Source organism: Telmatherina bonti (genome assembly GCF_933228915.1).
Source record: "Telmatherina bonti genome assembly, chromosome: 9".
NCBI classification, from domain to species: domain Eukaryota; kingdom Metazoa; phylum Chordata; class Actinopteri; order Atheriniformes; family Telmatherinidae; genus Telmatherina; species Telmatherina bonti.
This window is the reverse complement of record NC_136627.1, coordinates 20159635-20173517: the sequence shown is the minus strand read 5'-3', so window position 1 is coordinate 20173517 and position 13883 is coordinate 20159635. Positions and strand designations below refer to the sequence as shown.

At 39.5% G+C, this 13883-nt stretch overlaps 1 protein-coding gene across 1 annotated transcript; it reads right to left on the bottom strand.

Moving 5' to 3' along the window:
- Positions 1–2188: 2188 nt before the first annotated feature.
- Positions 2189–12503, bottom strand: relt (RELT TNF receptor; the record flags this gene model as incomplete). The annotated part of the gene is made up of 9 exons (XM_079245884.1): positions 2189–2315; positions 2675–3055; positions 5423–5495; positions 6229–6309; positions 10847–11098; positions 11196–11248; positions 11629–11813; positions 12285–12377; positions 12462–12503. 9 exons carry the CDS (start codon positions 12501–12503, stop codon positions 2189–2191), a joined length of 1287 nt encoding a protein of 428 aa, XP_079102010.1.
- Positions 12504–13883: the final 1380 nt, after the last annotated feature.

The following is a 13883-nucleotide window of genomic DNA, read 5'->3' as shown; positions in this document are numbered from 1 at the left end:
ATAAGATTGGAAAACTCTATCAGGTGTTTGCAGAGGCAAAGAAAAACACTGACATGTTCAACCCAGAGGGTGATTAATAACATATATCTGGTTAAGTTCATTCAGCAGTTCAGCTTAATTGCAATGACAGACGTCTGTCACTGGTGTGGTGCAGTTGCTTTTCCCTTTACAGGGGATAAACTAAATCGCCTCACACATACTGAGTGTTAAAATTCTAAAATCAAAATAGTCATTTTCTAGTCCCCACCCATATTTACATATGTACATGTATTTACATTTGTTCTATAAAACTGAGCTTTCTCAACATTTGTAATATTTTTCTACCGCATGGTCTCAATGATAGCTGCAGCCAATGATAAGCCACTGAATAACAGTGTTACTACATAAGTTATATAGGGTTTTAAAGACAAATAGTATCATATCTAAACCTGGGTGCCTTTTTTCCATCTTTTCAAGGCTAAATGATACATAGGAAAATAAATGCTTGACTTAAGGTCTACAATGAGTAATTGTTGCTGCAGTGCCTTATAAGGAAGTCAGTAAAAGGTGAAACTGTTTGTTTTTGCTACAGATAGAAAATCTGTATATATTAAAACTATGGTTGGTCTATCTGGCAGAGACTGATGCCCATTTAATGTAACCGTAACTTGAAAGTATGCAGGTTACACACTATTATGAATGCAATGGCCTTTTTGACCACAATAAATACTGCTACACAAAAACATTGCAGGAAACTAAAAACTACTTGGGTTACATTGTAGCTGTCTCACAGTTGTTGTTTGAGACCTTCTTGTTTGTTACTGGACTCCTTCCAAACCAGTTCATCTTTATCAGTCATAAAGACCCTAAGACAGTGTTTTCCAGGTCTTCAGGACCCACTGCCCTGCGTGCCTTAGAAATGTTCCTACTCCAACACACCTGATTCGGAGAAATGACTTCCTCATCAAGTTATTTGCAAGCTTGTGAACAAGCCATTCATTACAATCAGGTATGTTAAAGTATGGTTACCTCTAAAATAAAGCGCGGTGGGTACCGAGGACCAGGATTAAGAAAAACCACCCTAAAAGTTGAGAAAATGCAGTTCAGGTTTAGACTTTTTCTTACTTAACCAAAGTCAGTGCGTGCAATAAGAATCTTTTAAGACTACATTCAACATCTTTAAGATCTAAAACATTAGCTCCCCTGCAGTTTCTTTGTGAGCAAAGGGGAAGAATGAGCCGGATCTGCAGCACAGCTCAGTCTGTTGCTTAAGAAGACATTCACACCCATATTTTAAGTGGCACTTTGTTGCAGATAACTTCATGTTTCCCTCTTTTCTAAGGTGCTTTCTTGTAAATTAGAGTTTTATGTTTTTTGTCAGCAAAATGTGTTGCCCTAAACACTGTATATTGGGAAAACTACTGGCGCATTTTGACTGGTAACCATACATGATTTTACATCTGTACCTAGTGATAGTGAAAACATCCATCATAAAGCTTTAATGGAAACCATCCTCTGCATGACTCCATCAGGCTTTTCAAAATGGTATCGGTTGGATCAGGACAGGAAAGCATCACTAATCCACTTTGTTCTTCCATGATAAATATAGTTATGTTCCCTATTACACAACCTGAAACAACTTCTTCCAGCAGGAGGAGGTCGGGTTTTCTCAGAGTCAGTGGTTTTGAAACATCCTCCCTCCAGGCAGTTTAGTTGAATGATGAAGTCGTCTTCCGCGAGGTAGTGTCATCGTACAGCATCTCTTTGTTTCTTCATCTGATAAGAAAACGGGAATTAACGAGCAGCTCTGTTATCATTAAATAGCAAAGTAATGACATTTCACAGCTCTGTGATCTCATTATTCCTGATTTTCACCGATATGAAGCACAGTTTTCCACTTAAGGGTTCTCTTTCAACCAAACATGATGATTTGTGATAACACCCAGACTCAGATGATACAGTAGCTGAAAAATCCTGACTCAGCTCCAGAGTGTACACATGTTTATAGTTGGCCAGGTTCAGACAGAGGAACTTAATTTTCCAATTGTTGCTAAAGAAACATTGCTGGTTTGTTAATGAGTATGAATGTTTTGGTGGTGGTCGGATGGTGCATATTGGCACAGAGCAGCTGTGGCTACACACATAACCTACCATCACCAATTATGATGTAAAGTGGATGAATAATGGATTAAATAAATTGTTCTAAATTTTACCTTCTGAAGCCAGATGATGAAGAGAAGTGTTTCACTCCAAACAGGGAGTTCCTCTTCTCCTGAGATGATGTCTTGATTTCCAAGGTGCTAGGCTTGTGCTCGGGAATGTGAGCAACCTGAAATCTGTGAATTCAGCAAAAGATTTAATCAGGTTTTAACCAGCACTGATGTCAGGTGATTATGGCAACCAGTGAAACATGCACACACAGAAATGTTCAAACTCTGTTAGAAATCTTACTTCCTGCATAGTATGTCATTAAATTTTCTGCTTCTTTTGAGCTTAAGGACACTGCAGATCTGAAAGTGCTATAAAGCCCCAGTGATATAAAATGAAGTGAAACAGTTAGAAGTAATAAACTACTACTAATCTGCCCGGCGTTGTGTGAGCTATACATCAGTTTTACAGTATAGCTGATTAATATAATCTTCAACTTGATTATCAGCATAATGCATGTTTATATTGCAGAGCATTGCTGACTCACCTCCCCACAGACAACACTGTGTGCTCTCCCTCCTTCTCCTTCACTTCATTCCCATCCACTTTGTCCTGAACAGTTTTTGGCACAGCTGCTTGTGTACGGTGGGTGTCCACGCACACTCCCCCAAGTAGGGGGCTTTTCTGCTGGTCAGCTGGTGGGTCCAAGGAAGGCAGAATGAGGCTTGGAGGGAGCTTCAGGGGATCTTTGAGAGAATCTAGAGGAGGAATGAGAACTGGGGGCCATTTTTTCTGGGCGCAGCGGGAGCAGCGGTAGCCATGTTTCGGCGCTAGACCAGAGAGGCCGGAGATAGTGTGCAGGTGGGAGTGGTGGGAGCAAAGCTTGGGGAGGGAACGGAGGGTAGACAAGGGAGACAGCATCGGGAACCTACAGGGAAAGAAAAGCAGAAGATTATATAAGTTCTTACATAGCTTAATGTATTAACTGAAAAGTAATGTAGACTATAACTGCACTTGCTTGGATGCAGAGGTGTAAAAGGCCCACCATAGGTATTACATATATGTAGTTGAGCCACACACTTTACAGCTGACTAGTTTTTATAGAAAGAGGTGTTAACTACTGAGAATGCATGTCAGCACACCTTTCACTTGTTATATAATAAAGAAGCATCAGGATGCATCATGTTGCCTGTGTTTCTCAGTCAGGAAACATTATGGTTGAATGACATGAAGACAACACTCCTAATAGCATCACCAGCTGTAGGTTTTACATCGGTTCTTATCGAGTTTAAATGTGAACATTTCTGATCGTTTGTCTCTGTTCAGGTCTTCAGTTTGTTATCTCAACATTGTTCTTTAGGACAGAGAAAGGCAGAGCGAAACAGATGAATGCTGCTGTACGTCTCTGCTATAGTATTTGGTAGGTGACCCGTGGGGGGCCTCATATAACTCCATGTAGAACCACTGCCCACACACACTCCTCTGAAAGGTTTCTAGAATTGTGTGTAAATATATTGTGTGTGTGTTTGTGTGTATCAGAACGTTCTAGAATCTAAAGCACACATGTTTCTGTGGACCCGCTGAGCAACAGCACAGCTCTGCAGGCCCTGAGACCACCCACTATTGTGTATGTAGCTTAAAAACTGAAATGAACTGGATTCTGTGACCATCGTGTTATAATGGTGAGATTAACTTTCATCAGAACCAGGTCAGTGGACAAGTAAAGTAATGGCCGGAAGACTGAAGAACAAAAGGTTTAAAGATGGCAAGTGAGAGAAAAAAAACAATGTGGGTTTCAAAAACTGTGGTACACTGTGAGGAATGTGGATGCAGAGCTGAAAATCAAATGCTCAAACTAAAAGAAAATTGAAACAAATGTGAACTAATTTTCAATATGATGCCAGTTAACATGTTTGACAGTTTATTGGAACAGGGCAATGAAAGACTGGAACTGTTGTGTGACGCTAAGACAAAGAATAAGGAAGTCAAAATGGAACATCTCATGAATCAGGAACAGGTTGGTAACATGATAAGAACATCCTGAGGGGCTCATCTTTTTTTAAATAGTTAGTCCAAAAGATTAAGTGGGGCAATATTTAGCTTTTTTTAAATTTTGTTTTCATCTTGTTAGGACTGATGCAAAGTAGAAAACTGTGGAGGACAGCATGGCTTGTTATCAGCATGCAATCCAAAAGATATAATCTGAGGTGGTGTATGGCAGTGCATTAATGCACATGGCATGGGCACTAATCCCTAAAGATGAACAAATTACACATATGTTTCGGTGCAGGACATGCTGTCTTCCAGGCCAAATCTCATGCAAGGAAGGTTTTGTTTATTTTTGCAAGACAATTAAAGCATGTTGGCTGTTCAATGAAAGTATCCAGGCGTTAAAATGACCTCCTTTCATCCCGGACCTGTCAAAACTACAGTGATTCGCCTCCCCAGAAGTCAAGCACTTGCAGATGGTTGCTCTAATAAGAGGTGATGCGATACAGTGGTATACATGCCGCAGCTTCAGGGTTGTTTAAATATTTCTCATGTCGTCTTTGTGGCATATTCAGTCGAAGTTTTGTGTAAATAACTGATATTTAGTTTTACTGTATAAACCTTGAAGTAAAAGTCTAAACAGAGTGGTGTAGACTGCGGTATGAATGAGCATGTTCTTGCATTTGTTAGATTAAATTCCGACTACTTGAGCAATTTTAATACCACAGCTTACAACCCCAAGCTCCAGCCACAACTACACATGAGCATGTAAATTGTGTGACTTCAAGCAATGTGACAGCCAGTGAGCTTAGTAACAGACCGGCTGTTTAAGCCTCATGACGAGACAGCTGCTAGTGCGGTGCGAGAAGCACGCTTCTGACCTGTGGAAATGACTCACCACCTGGCATCAAACATCAACCCAGGAAATGTTAGCCAATGGACTCTGAAGTATAATTTTTATTTTAAGTTTACTTGTCTTTTTTTTAGTTGAAATAGGGAAAAAATGTTTGAAATTTGCTGTCATGTAGTGAAATATAGAGGATTTTTTTGCAGTGTGTGCAAAAGAATAAAAGAAAAGCTGCTAAGTTTATCTTGCTCTACCAGCCTGTTTATTCTGCCATTCAAAAACACACACACTGAAACACACACATTTAATTGAAACCTCTTGGCAAGAGTCTGCTTCTTAACTCTTCATGGTCTCTTCCTCTCCTTATTAGCTGTGACCTCAAGCAGCATGATAGAGAGAAAGCCTATGATGATTCGTGGGTGGGTCAGTGTATACGAGTGTGTGTCTGTGGTCACATACTTGATTGATGAGCCTTTGCTCATCTGTTTGCTCTCGTACTCCATCAGCAGCTCCTCCAGCGCAGCAGCATTTTCTGAAACACACAAACAAGACTCACTTATAACACCGAGTCATTAAAATAACATTTTAGCTTTTAAAATCAATGTAGTATCAGAGAAAAGAGCACAAAGTCTTAAAGGTGGAGTATGTAAGATTTTCAATATTTTCTAAATAAATAAACTAATAAAATAACTACAATCATAATTAGATAGTTTTTTTAACATGTAGGTTCCAGTCTGTCCATATTTGATGTGTTATTAAATTACAAGTTTAATTAATGACAAATGACAAAAAGCACTTTTCTTTTTACTGGTAGTCAAACATTTAAGAAGGGTCTTTGTCATTGATTAAACTTGTAATTTAATAACACATCAAATATGGACAGACTGGAACCTACATGTTTTTTAAAAAAAAACTATATAATTATGATTGTAGTTATTTTTTTAGTTAATTCATTTTGAAAATATTGAAAATCTTACATTCTCCACCTTTAAAGTATCTTAAAAAGAATTGTAAATATGTATTAATGTTGCAGAACTATGTTGTTGGAAAAGCTGAATCTTACATAATTTCAGTATTTTTTCCTTATCTTATCATGAGTTTAACAGAAGACACCTAAAACTTAAACAGCTACAGAATAGACCACAACAGAGACGTTGTCTTTGGTTGTGTGATGACATACTGTCATCTCCCCCGCTGCACCCACGACTGATGAACCGGCCCTGACCACACCAGATTGCAGGTGATGACATGAACTTAACACACACCTTTTTTCTCAGTTATGAGGCGAACCAGAACGCTGATGGTGTCTTCATTCAGGTCGTCAGATATATAGGGGCAACTGTTACCTACAGAAAGGAAAGAAAACAGGAGTAAATTAGATTAACCTGCAGAGTTTTACTAGCGTAGACATCCATAGTGTGTCTGCCTTTTTTTTTTGTTCATTCACATCTTCTGTCTTTGGAATCTTAAAAAGTTTTGAGATGTAATACACTGGTTTCTGGCTTTTCTTTGACTCTTTTTGTTTTATTCGTAATCACTGAGCATTACATGGACACCCGTCTGTCGAAATTAGAGGCGAATTGATCCAAATAAAGAATGACTGTGCCCTGCTCAACTATATACACAAGTGTACACAAAAAAAGACAAATAGTAAATGGTAGTTAAATGTTAGTACTGCTGGTTATTAAGGATTATAAATAAATAAATAAATAAGGTACTATGTAAACATAATGAGATTTCCATATACTATTTCTATTACAAGTATAATGATTCTGTTTCAAGAGGACACATCGGCAGTACAGTTAACATGATGTATGTTGCTGCTGGCACATTGTGTGCCCCATGTCAATGGACTGATAAAGATGGACGTGGATGAATGAACAGCAAAGAATAGATATGCCTCTATGGCAACCCCTCACCATCCCATAATAGCACAGCACAGTGAGGCAGCTGAGAAGAGACAGATGAGGGCGTGGAGAGGCCAGAACAGACTCACTCAGCAATTATGCTCCATTCAGTACTGCTGAAGCACACAGAGCTCAATGCGTATGTGTGTGTCGTTCAGTGTGGTGTGATGTACCAGACCCCCTAATACCAGGTGACACTGTGTTTCTCTGTGCAACAGAGCCAAATGTGAGTGTAAAGTTGCAAGTGTAGCTGTGTGTGTGTATCCAGTCTCTGTTGCATCAGCAGCATTAGGCCGTTGTTAGGACATAACAATAGTGCTGTCTCCACAGAGGCTGTTGCTATGTAAAGATAACAGCATCAGTTTCACAAAGTGGAACTCATTTTTTTCTGTTTATTCTTTCAACAAAGTGCCAGACACATAAAGACACCCAATAGCTAGAGTTTCCCCTATCTCTGCTTGACATCTAAAAGTCAGAGTCTGTGCAATCATTTCATGCAGTGGCCTTAATTTACTGTAAATGCAGCCGTGCTGAGCCTGGATGTGGAGGCTGCAGCTGCGACATCATGCCTGTGCAGCAGTCGTTGCTTCAGCTCAGAACCCCGTATTTGCCATTTCTGTAACTCTAAATCAAACTTGATGTCGCTTTACTGTGATTGCACTCTCCGAGGATGAAAATTGTCTGTGTGCAACTGTGGATTGTCAGAGCCACTGCTGCAGTCTGACTTCAGCCCTGCTGAGCAAAGCTTGGCTTGCTGTAATGTATTCCCAGGAGTGTTCCCCCTGAGTGGAGATGACGAGAAAAGTGCTGGAGCAAGAAGCTTCTCTGACCTTAGCATCATGAGGACTACAGACAGATATAACAAAGGACTACAAACATGCACCACTGTTACATAACAAGGAGAGTGGGCAAAAAAAGTAGAAACAGAAGTGACTGCAGGTCTATTCTTACCAGCTAATCTCTCCTTTATTGTCATTTCTTATGCTACATGCTATTTACCTCCTTCCCTTTCCAATTCTGCTTCTTCAGCCGACACCCTGCATCTGCTTCCTTCTCTCATCCTTCATCCGGCTTACTCTCGCTTCAAATCACTGACAACTTTTTCTCTGTTAAACTCTCGCTGAGACTTGGTATCCAGCTTCCCAATTAAATGGCTTTTATGTTTTGTACAGAAAACAATCCAGAGAGAGTCAGAAACAGAAGAATGAAACAGCAGACATAAACAATATGCTGAAAACCTGAATTATTGATCTTGCTGGGAAAGGAGAGATGGCGAAACAGTGTCATGTTCAGATAAGAAGGCAGCAGAGTATTTCGTGGCCACGAAACTGGATCAATGGAGATTACAAGGAGGGAATAAATGAGCTATGAGGGGGATGGACATCTAGGGCGTTCCCTTTTAGGTAAAAAAAAAACTTCAGTTTCACTGCAAAGTTTTTTAAAAATGTGGTGGCCAAAGGAAGGCAGAGATGCCTCACATCTACATCCCCTGATGTTTCCATGAAAGACAGCGCTCACGCAGGTAGTTTTAAGGTTGCTTTTGTGACTCCAGTTTAGTGTCTGGAAGAAATGGAGCATATGGTGGACAGAAAAATACTGGACCATTAAAAATGTAAACGTGAGGAACTGTATTATTTGATTAGCTAATAAAGAAATGACTTATAATTAGCTTTTCTATAGTTTTACAAGTAGTACTGCTCAAGGCTTTCCGAAGTTGTTCATCTTTTTCACCGACAGTCAGTCCAGTTGTTTTTCCGAATGAATTTCAAAACAATGTCCCTTTTTGCTTAAGCCACTTAACACTGAATATCATCTGAGAATAAAGATGGTTACAAACTCAAAGGATGAATCAGTGTTGCATCTACACACATCTACACATCACAGATAACTTAGCAAAGTGTTTTTAAGCACTCCAGTTGCCAGCAGGGGACACATGATTTGTTCTTATTTCTAAATAGCATTAAAAGCAAATGCCAGACATGTTTTAAAAGTATAAACTAGCATTTTGATACCAAACGGGGAGATTCTGAAAGGGATTTTAGCTGAAAACCTGGCATATTTTCTGCATGGTGTGCCATTTGTTTATAACACATGAGAAGTAACCAAATTGGACAAGTGGAGGACAAAGGAAGAAAGGTCATCTACCTTGAATGGATGCCTTGTATTTGAAAATTATATAAAAAGTTATTTTTAAAAAATTATAAACTATAAAAAAATATATATTTAAGACCTGACACAGGACCTGAGAGATACATCTGACCCTGTATTTGATCCATCTACTGTTCACTGCAGCGTTATCAGAAACAGTCTTCATGGACAGGTGAAACAGGAAGAAAAGCATTAGGCATACTCAATTACAAAAGAACTGAAATGAAGATGAGTGGCAACAAGTCATATGGAGTGATGATCCACCCCTGAAGAGCCCAAACCTCAACATTACTGAAGCAGTTTGGCAACAAAACAGAGCAAAAAAAACTGTCAACTGTTGCATGTGTTGTGGGCTTCTGATCTATTAAACCTGCAGCTTTCTTCTGACGTTCTGATGCTTTGCATTACAGGAAAAGCTTGACGACACAGCTTTCCCATGAGCTTTCTACCATCAGGTGAGTGCAGGAAAAGCCGGCTTAGCCTATAAATCTGTTTATGCTTGAGCACTAAACGACAGTAACTGTGAGCCACGTATGTTGCCTGACTGCCGCGGGGAAGTGATGATGATATGTTCAGACTGTCTGGATAGAGTGTGAAGCAGCAGAGTGTAATACCTGGTTAAGAAGCTTAGTGTGGACTGAGGCCTGAACAGACTTCTTGTGTTACGGTACAGTAAAATAAATTATTTTAAGTGACATTTACTCATTTTTACTTATGTCATGCAGCCTCCGTCAGGCAATGTCTACTTCCTACATGATGTACATATATAGTTACATCACATTTTGTTGATAAGATGATAAGATAAGCCGTCGCTGGCACATATTTATATGTGACTCCTCACAGCATCTTACATAAAAAACCCTCATTTCATTTGCGTCTCATAGCATAGATGTGTAAAACTTCCACTGGTGAATATCAGCTCATGTCATGTGATTTGGTCGTTTTATGTGTTACAGAAACTTGAAAACCAGACAGGTTAAGCGCCCAGTACAATAGTGGCATAATGGACAGATGGGTGTATTTTGCCGTATTGCGTGCAGCACAGCAGTGTTGGTTTTACAGAGGGGGAGGAGGAAAGATGTGTGTGCTCAGCCAACAAGAACAACCAGATGTTATGACTGCAATGTGAGTTGTTTTAAAAGTTCACACTGCTTTCATTTGGGTCAAAGGGTGAAAAGTGTTACGATACACACGGTCTATGAGGGCTTCTCCTGGATTATGCAAGTCTGCACTTTTAGAAAGAGTACAAGCAACCGTAATTAGTTTTGGTAATTCTGTATTTGTTTTATAGCCTGATATCCTGGGTGTCTCCTTTTTTTTTCAAATCTAAACTATCTAAACTTCTCTATTGACTGACATCAAGTTGTCTTTCGATTCAGCTCTGTCTTTTTTTTTTTCTTCTTTCTGTGCTTACCCAGAAAGAAGAAATGACATCAGAGTGAACATGAGTTGATGGGAATGCTTTTTTACTCCTCTTCAAACAGGAAACTTACAAAAATAACACACAGCATGCATGACATGTAATGGCTCCCGCAAGGTCAAAGTTCAAAACTGCTGAAATAAAAAGACTTTTCGTGGACTTGCATGCAGTAACATCACACATCAGCAGGGACTGCGGCTGCATATAAAAGCACAGCCCTTTGAGCTTGCTTTAGCTTTGCTTTGACTCTTTATAGCACTTGACCACATTCAATGCATGTTTGTGGGCTTGTTTAGCACTTTTATGGAAGACATTTCAATGAACACTCACACTCTCTCTCTCTCTCTCTCTCTCTCTCTCTCTACCACTCTCTACATTCATTTCCTAATTTCTCTATCATTTTATTACCTTCTTTCTGGGGTGTTACAGCCTCTTCGTCTCCCCCCTCCTTCTCGGCAGTGCAACTGTATCCCTTCTTCTTCAGGATGTTGCAGATGAGGATACCCAACAGGCCCATCACACAGAAGATGGGCACCAGAGCAAACACAGCGTACTCTGCTGTTTTTTCCTCTGTGCTGCGTACCACTGTGCTGTTGGCTGGCCCTCCTGCCCCACTGGATGGACCTTTCCCCACCGTGCGAACTGCTCTGATATGTGAATCTGCAAAGAGAAAAAAAGAAGATTAGTTGGGTAAAAGGTGACGGAAACATGGTTTCATATACACCAAGCAGACGATGAGAATCCAAAGCATGCTTACTTTTCACACATGGACTGACGATGGAAACTTGCCCTGTGGCAGTGAAGTGAAACCTGCAAACGGATGAGGAAAGAATAGAAATGAGCATAATTAAAGAGATGGATTGAATGAGAAACGTGACAGACTATGAAAGAATGAATCAGTGGTTTTAGCCTGTGGCATGTTATGGCCAACAGAGTCTTGCTCCTGATGTTGCCTGCTCATTGTGGTGAGTGACATACTGCACTGACTTGTGTGTGAGTGTGTGGGCATGTGTTTTCTTGTTTTCTACAGAGAGAAAATAACACAGCTTAATATGAGGCATTAGTTTAGGAGCTGTAATGTGGGAGTGAAGCCTGTTTAATGTAAGGCCTTCAGCTTGTTTGAGTTGTAGGTCCACTAACAAAGAATATGATAAAGCAGATCGCCAAAGAGCAAGACCAGTGGACCTCACCCAGGCAGACAGTCTCCACAGATGACGTCTGAGGTAGCAGTGCCAGAAGTAGCAACTTTTCTGCCGAGGATCGTGCAGGAAGTATGTGGATGGCAGAGTTCAGAGTCCAGTGTGTCTGAAAAGCTGCCAGGTGGGCACAACTGACATCGCACTTCATCTGCTGAACTCTGGATCTGCTCACAAGCCTGAAGACATGGAAACACTTGTAAACTCTTAGACACTGTGCTGACAAAGGACTAGACTATAGCCCTGCTTTGGTGTTATGAGTGTGGATACTACATACATAGTTAGTAAGTTATTTTTATGCTTTCACTTGATCAGTTTCATAGACTGTTCCACAATGACGACAGTGATCACAGTAATCAATGATCATTTATTTCCAAAGATGACTACAAATAAGCGTCACAAGTTTTGCCTGCAAATCAATATCTACTCCAGATGTGTTCCATTTCAGTGGAAATTTCAGTAGTTATGATTGTGAATCCTCAAATCTGGCCTGTTTGTGACTGTAATGTTAATCTTGTGTATATGCACTGACACAATGGATATGCAACACAAGGGGAGGCTGTAATAGCTTTAGTAAATAAAAGTATATATTAAAAAAAACAAAGTTAGTCATTATCATTAATCCTTTATTTGACTTTTTTTGGTCTCACCTTGGATGGCTCCTGGCCTGCAGGACACTGAGGACACACACACCCTTCCCCCCACCGACACTGCACTACCGCATTCCCACCACAGCCAAAAACCTGGAAGACACCCACACACACACACAAAAGTAAGTAGAAGTGCAACAACCTCTGCATTTATACATAAAAAATGATGATTATTACCGCAAGAAGGACAAGAGCTGAGCAGCAAAGGTGGTTCCTCATCTTCTTCAATGTATTCTTCTATGTGCATATGATCTATGAGAAAGATTTTAAGCAAAAGGGTTGGTGGGGGAAAAAATGCACAATTATATACTCTGAGTCAAAAAAAAAAAAAAAAGAAAGAAAAAGAAATCAGGTGTCCCCCTCATCAGCATCTTTAGACAACATAGTATTCACATTAGATATGAAAAATGTCAGCGACACATTACAACTCAGTTCACAGCCAAACACACACAGAACTCCAAAACCACAGAAGATCACATGGAAAAAAACACCCGAGTCATCTTTTCCGACTTATCAAGAGTGTAGTGACACCAGTTATGGGGAGGTAAGCAGCAGTCGTACGAGCTGTAAATAACATTTAACATGAATCAGGGCCATTTTATGCACAGTGGTAAATAAGGCAAGGATTTTCTCTGGCTATATTTGTACTGCTTACACACACACATATTTTTTTGCAGTGATTCATTCTACAGCACATTCATTTGCCGACACATGCTGACTTTCCCAACACGCAACAACAGCTGTCCCTGGAATGAGTGTTTCCTGGTATTACAGGGAGTCTGATAAACAAACCTTACTCTATGGATTAAAGTAATTACAACCAATATGTGTTTTCATTTGTGTATTACAAACTACTGTTATTACTTTCAAAGTTAGGTGTTTAGATTTGAAACATATTTGACAAAACCTTATAAATTTACTGCACAACACAGTGCACTTACTCACGCATTCATCGGCACATGCAGAGAATTGTTGAAGATGTGTACCACCAACCTTTACTGATTTTTCTACCTGAGGTCAATTATTAACTATTAAACTTGTGTTTTGGCTGCATTTAAATAATTTTCATCGATATTAAGTTTTAACTGCTTAATGAAACTTGTCGAGATAATATATAAGTTACGATTTCACCTTTAATATTTAGAAGAGCAGTAAGTATTGCAGCTAATCTTGAGACTTTTTGTGTCTTAACATTCAGATTGGAAAGACTTCAAGTGACTTTAGAACAGATCTTTGGATCGTATCCAGAAGCAAACAAAAAAAAAAACAGAGAGGACTTCCAAGACTGAATGGGAATTAGCCTATAAAATTGACAGGCTATCACAATTACCAAGCAGCTATTTTTATGTTATTTAGTGCCTTGTGAATTGCTTAAATTAGTAAATGACTAGATTAAAAAGCAATGTATGGAGCAGGAAACTTTTCCGCACTCTTAAATATGACAACAATTACACCACTATAAAACCTATCAATGTAAATAATATGAGCAGAGATGCTGCTATACAGTGGAAGTTTTAACTTTAAAATCAGGAAAAAACATTAATAACAGATTCATGTTTCATAACTTGTCCTTGTGATTATGAAAACATCAAATGTTAT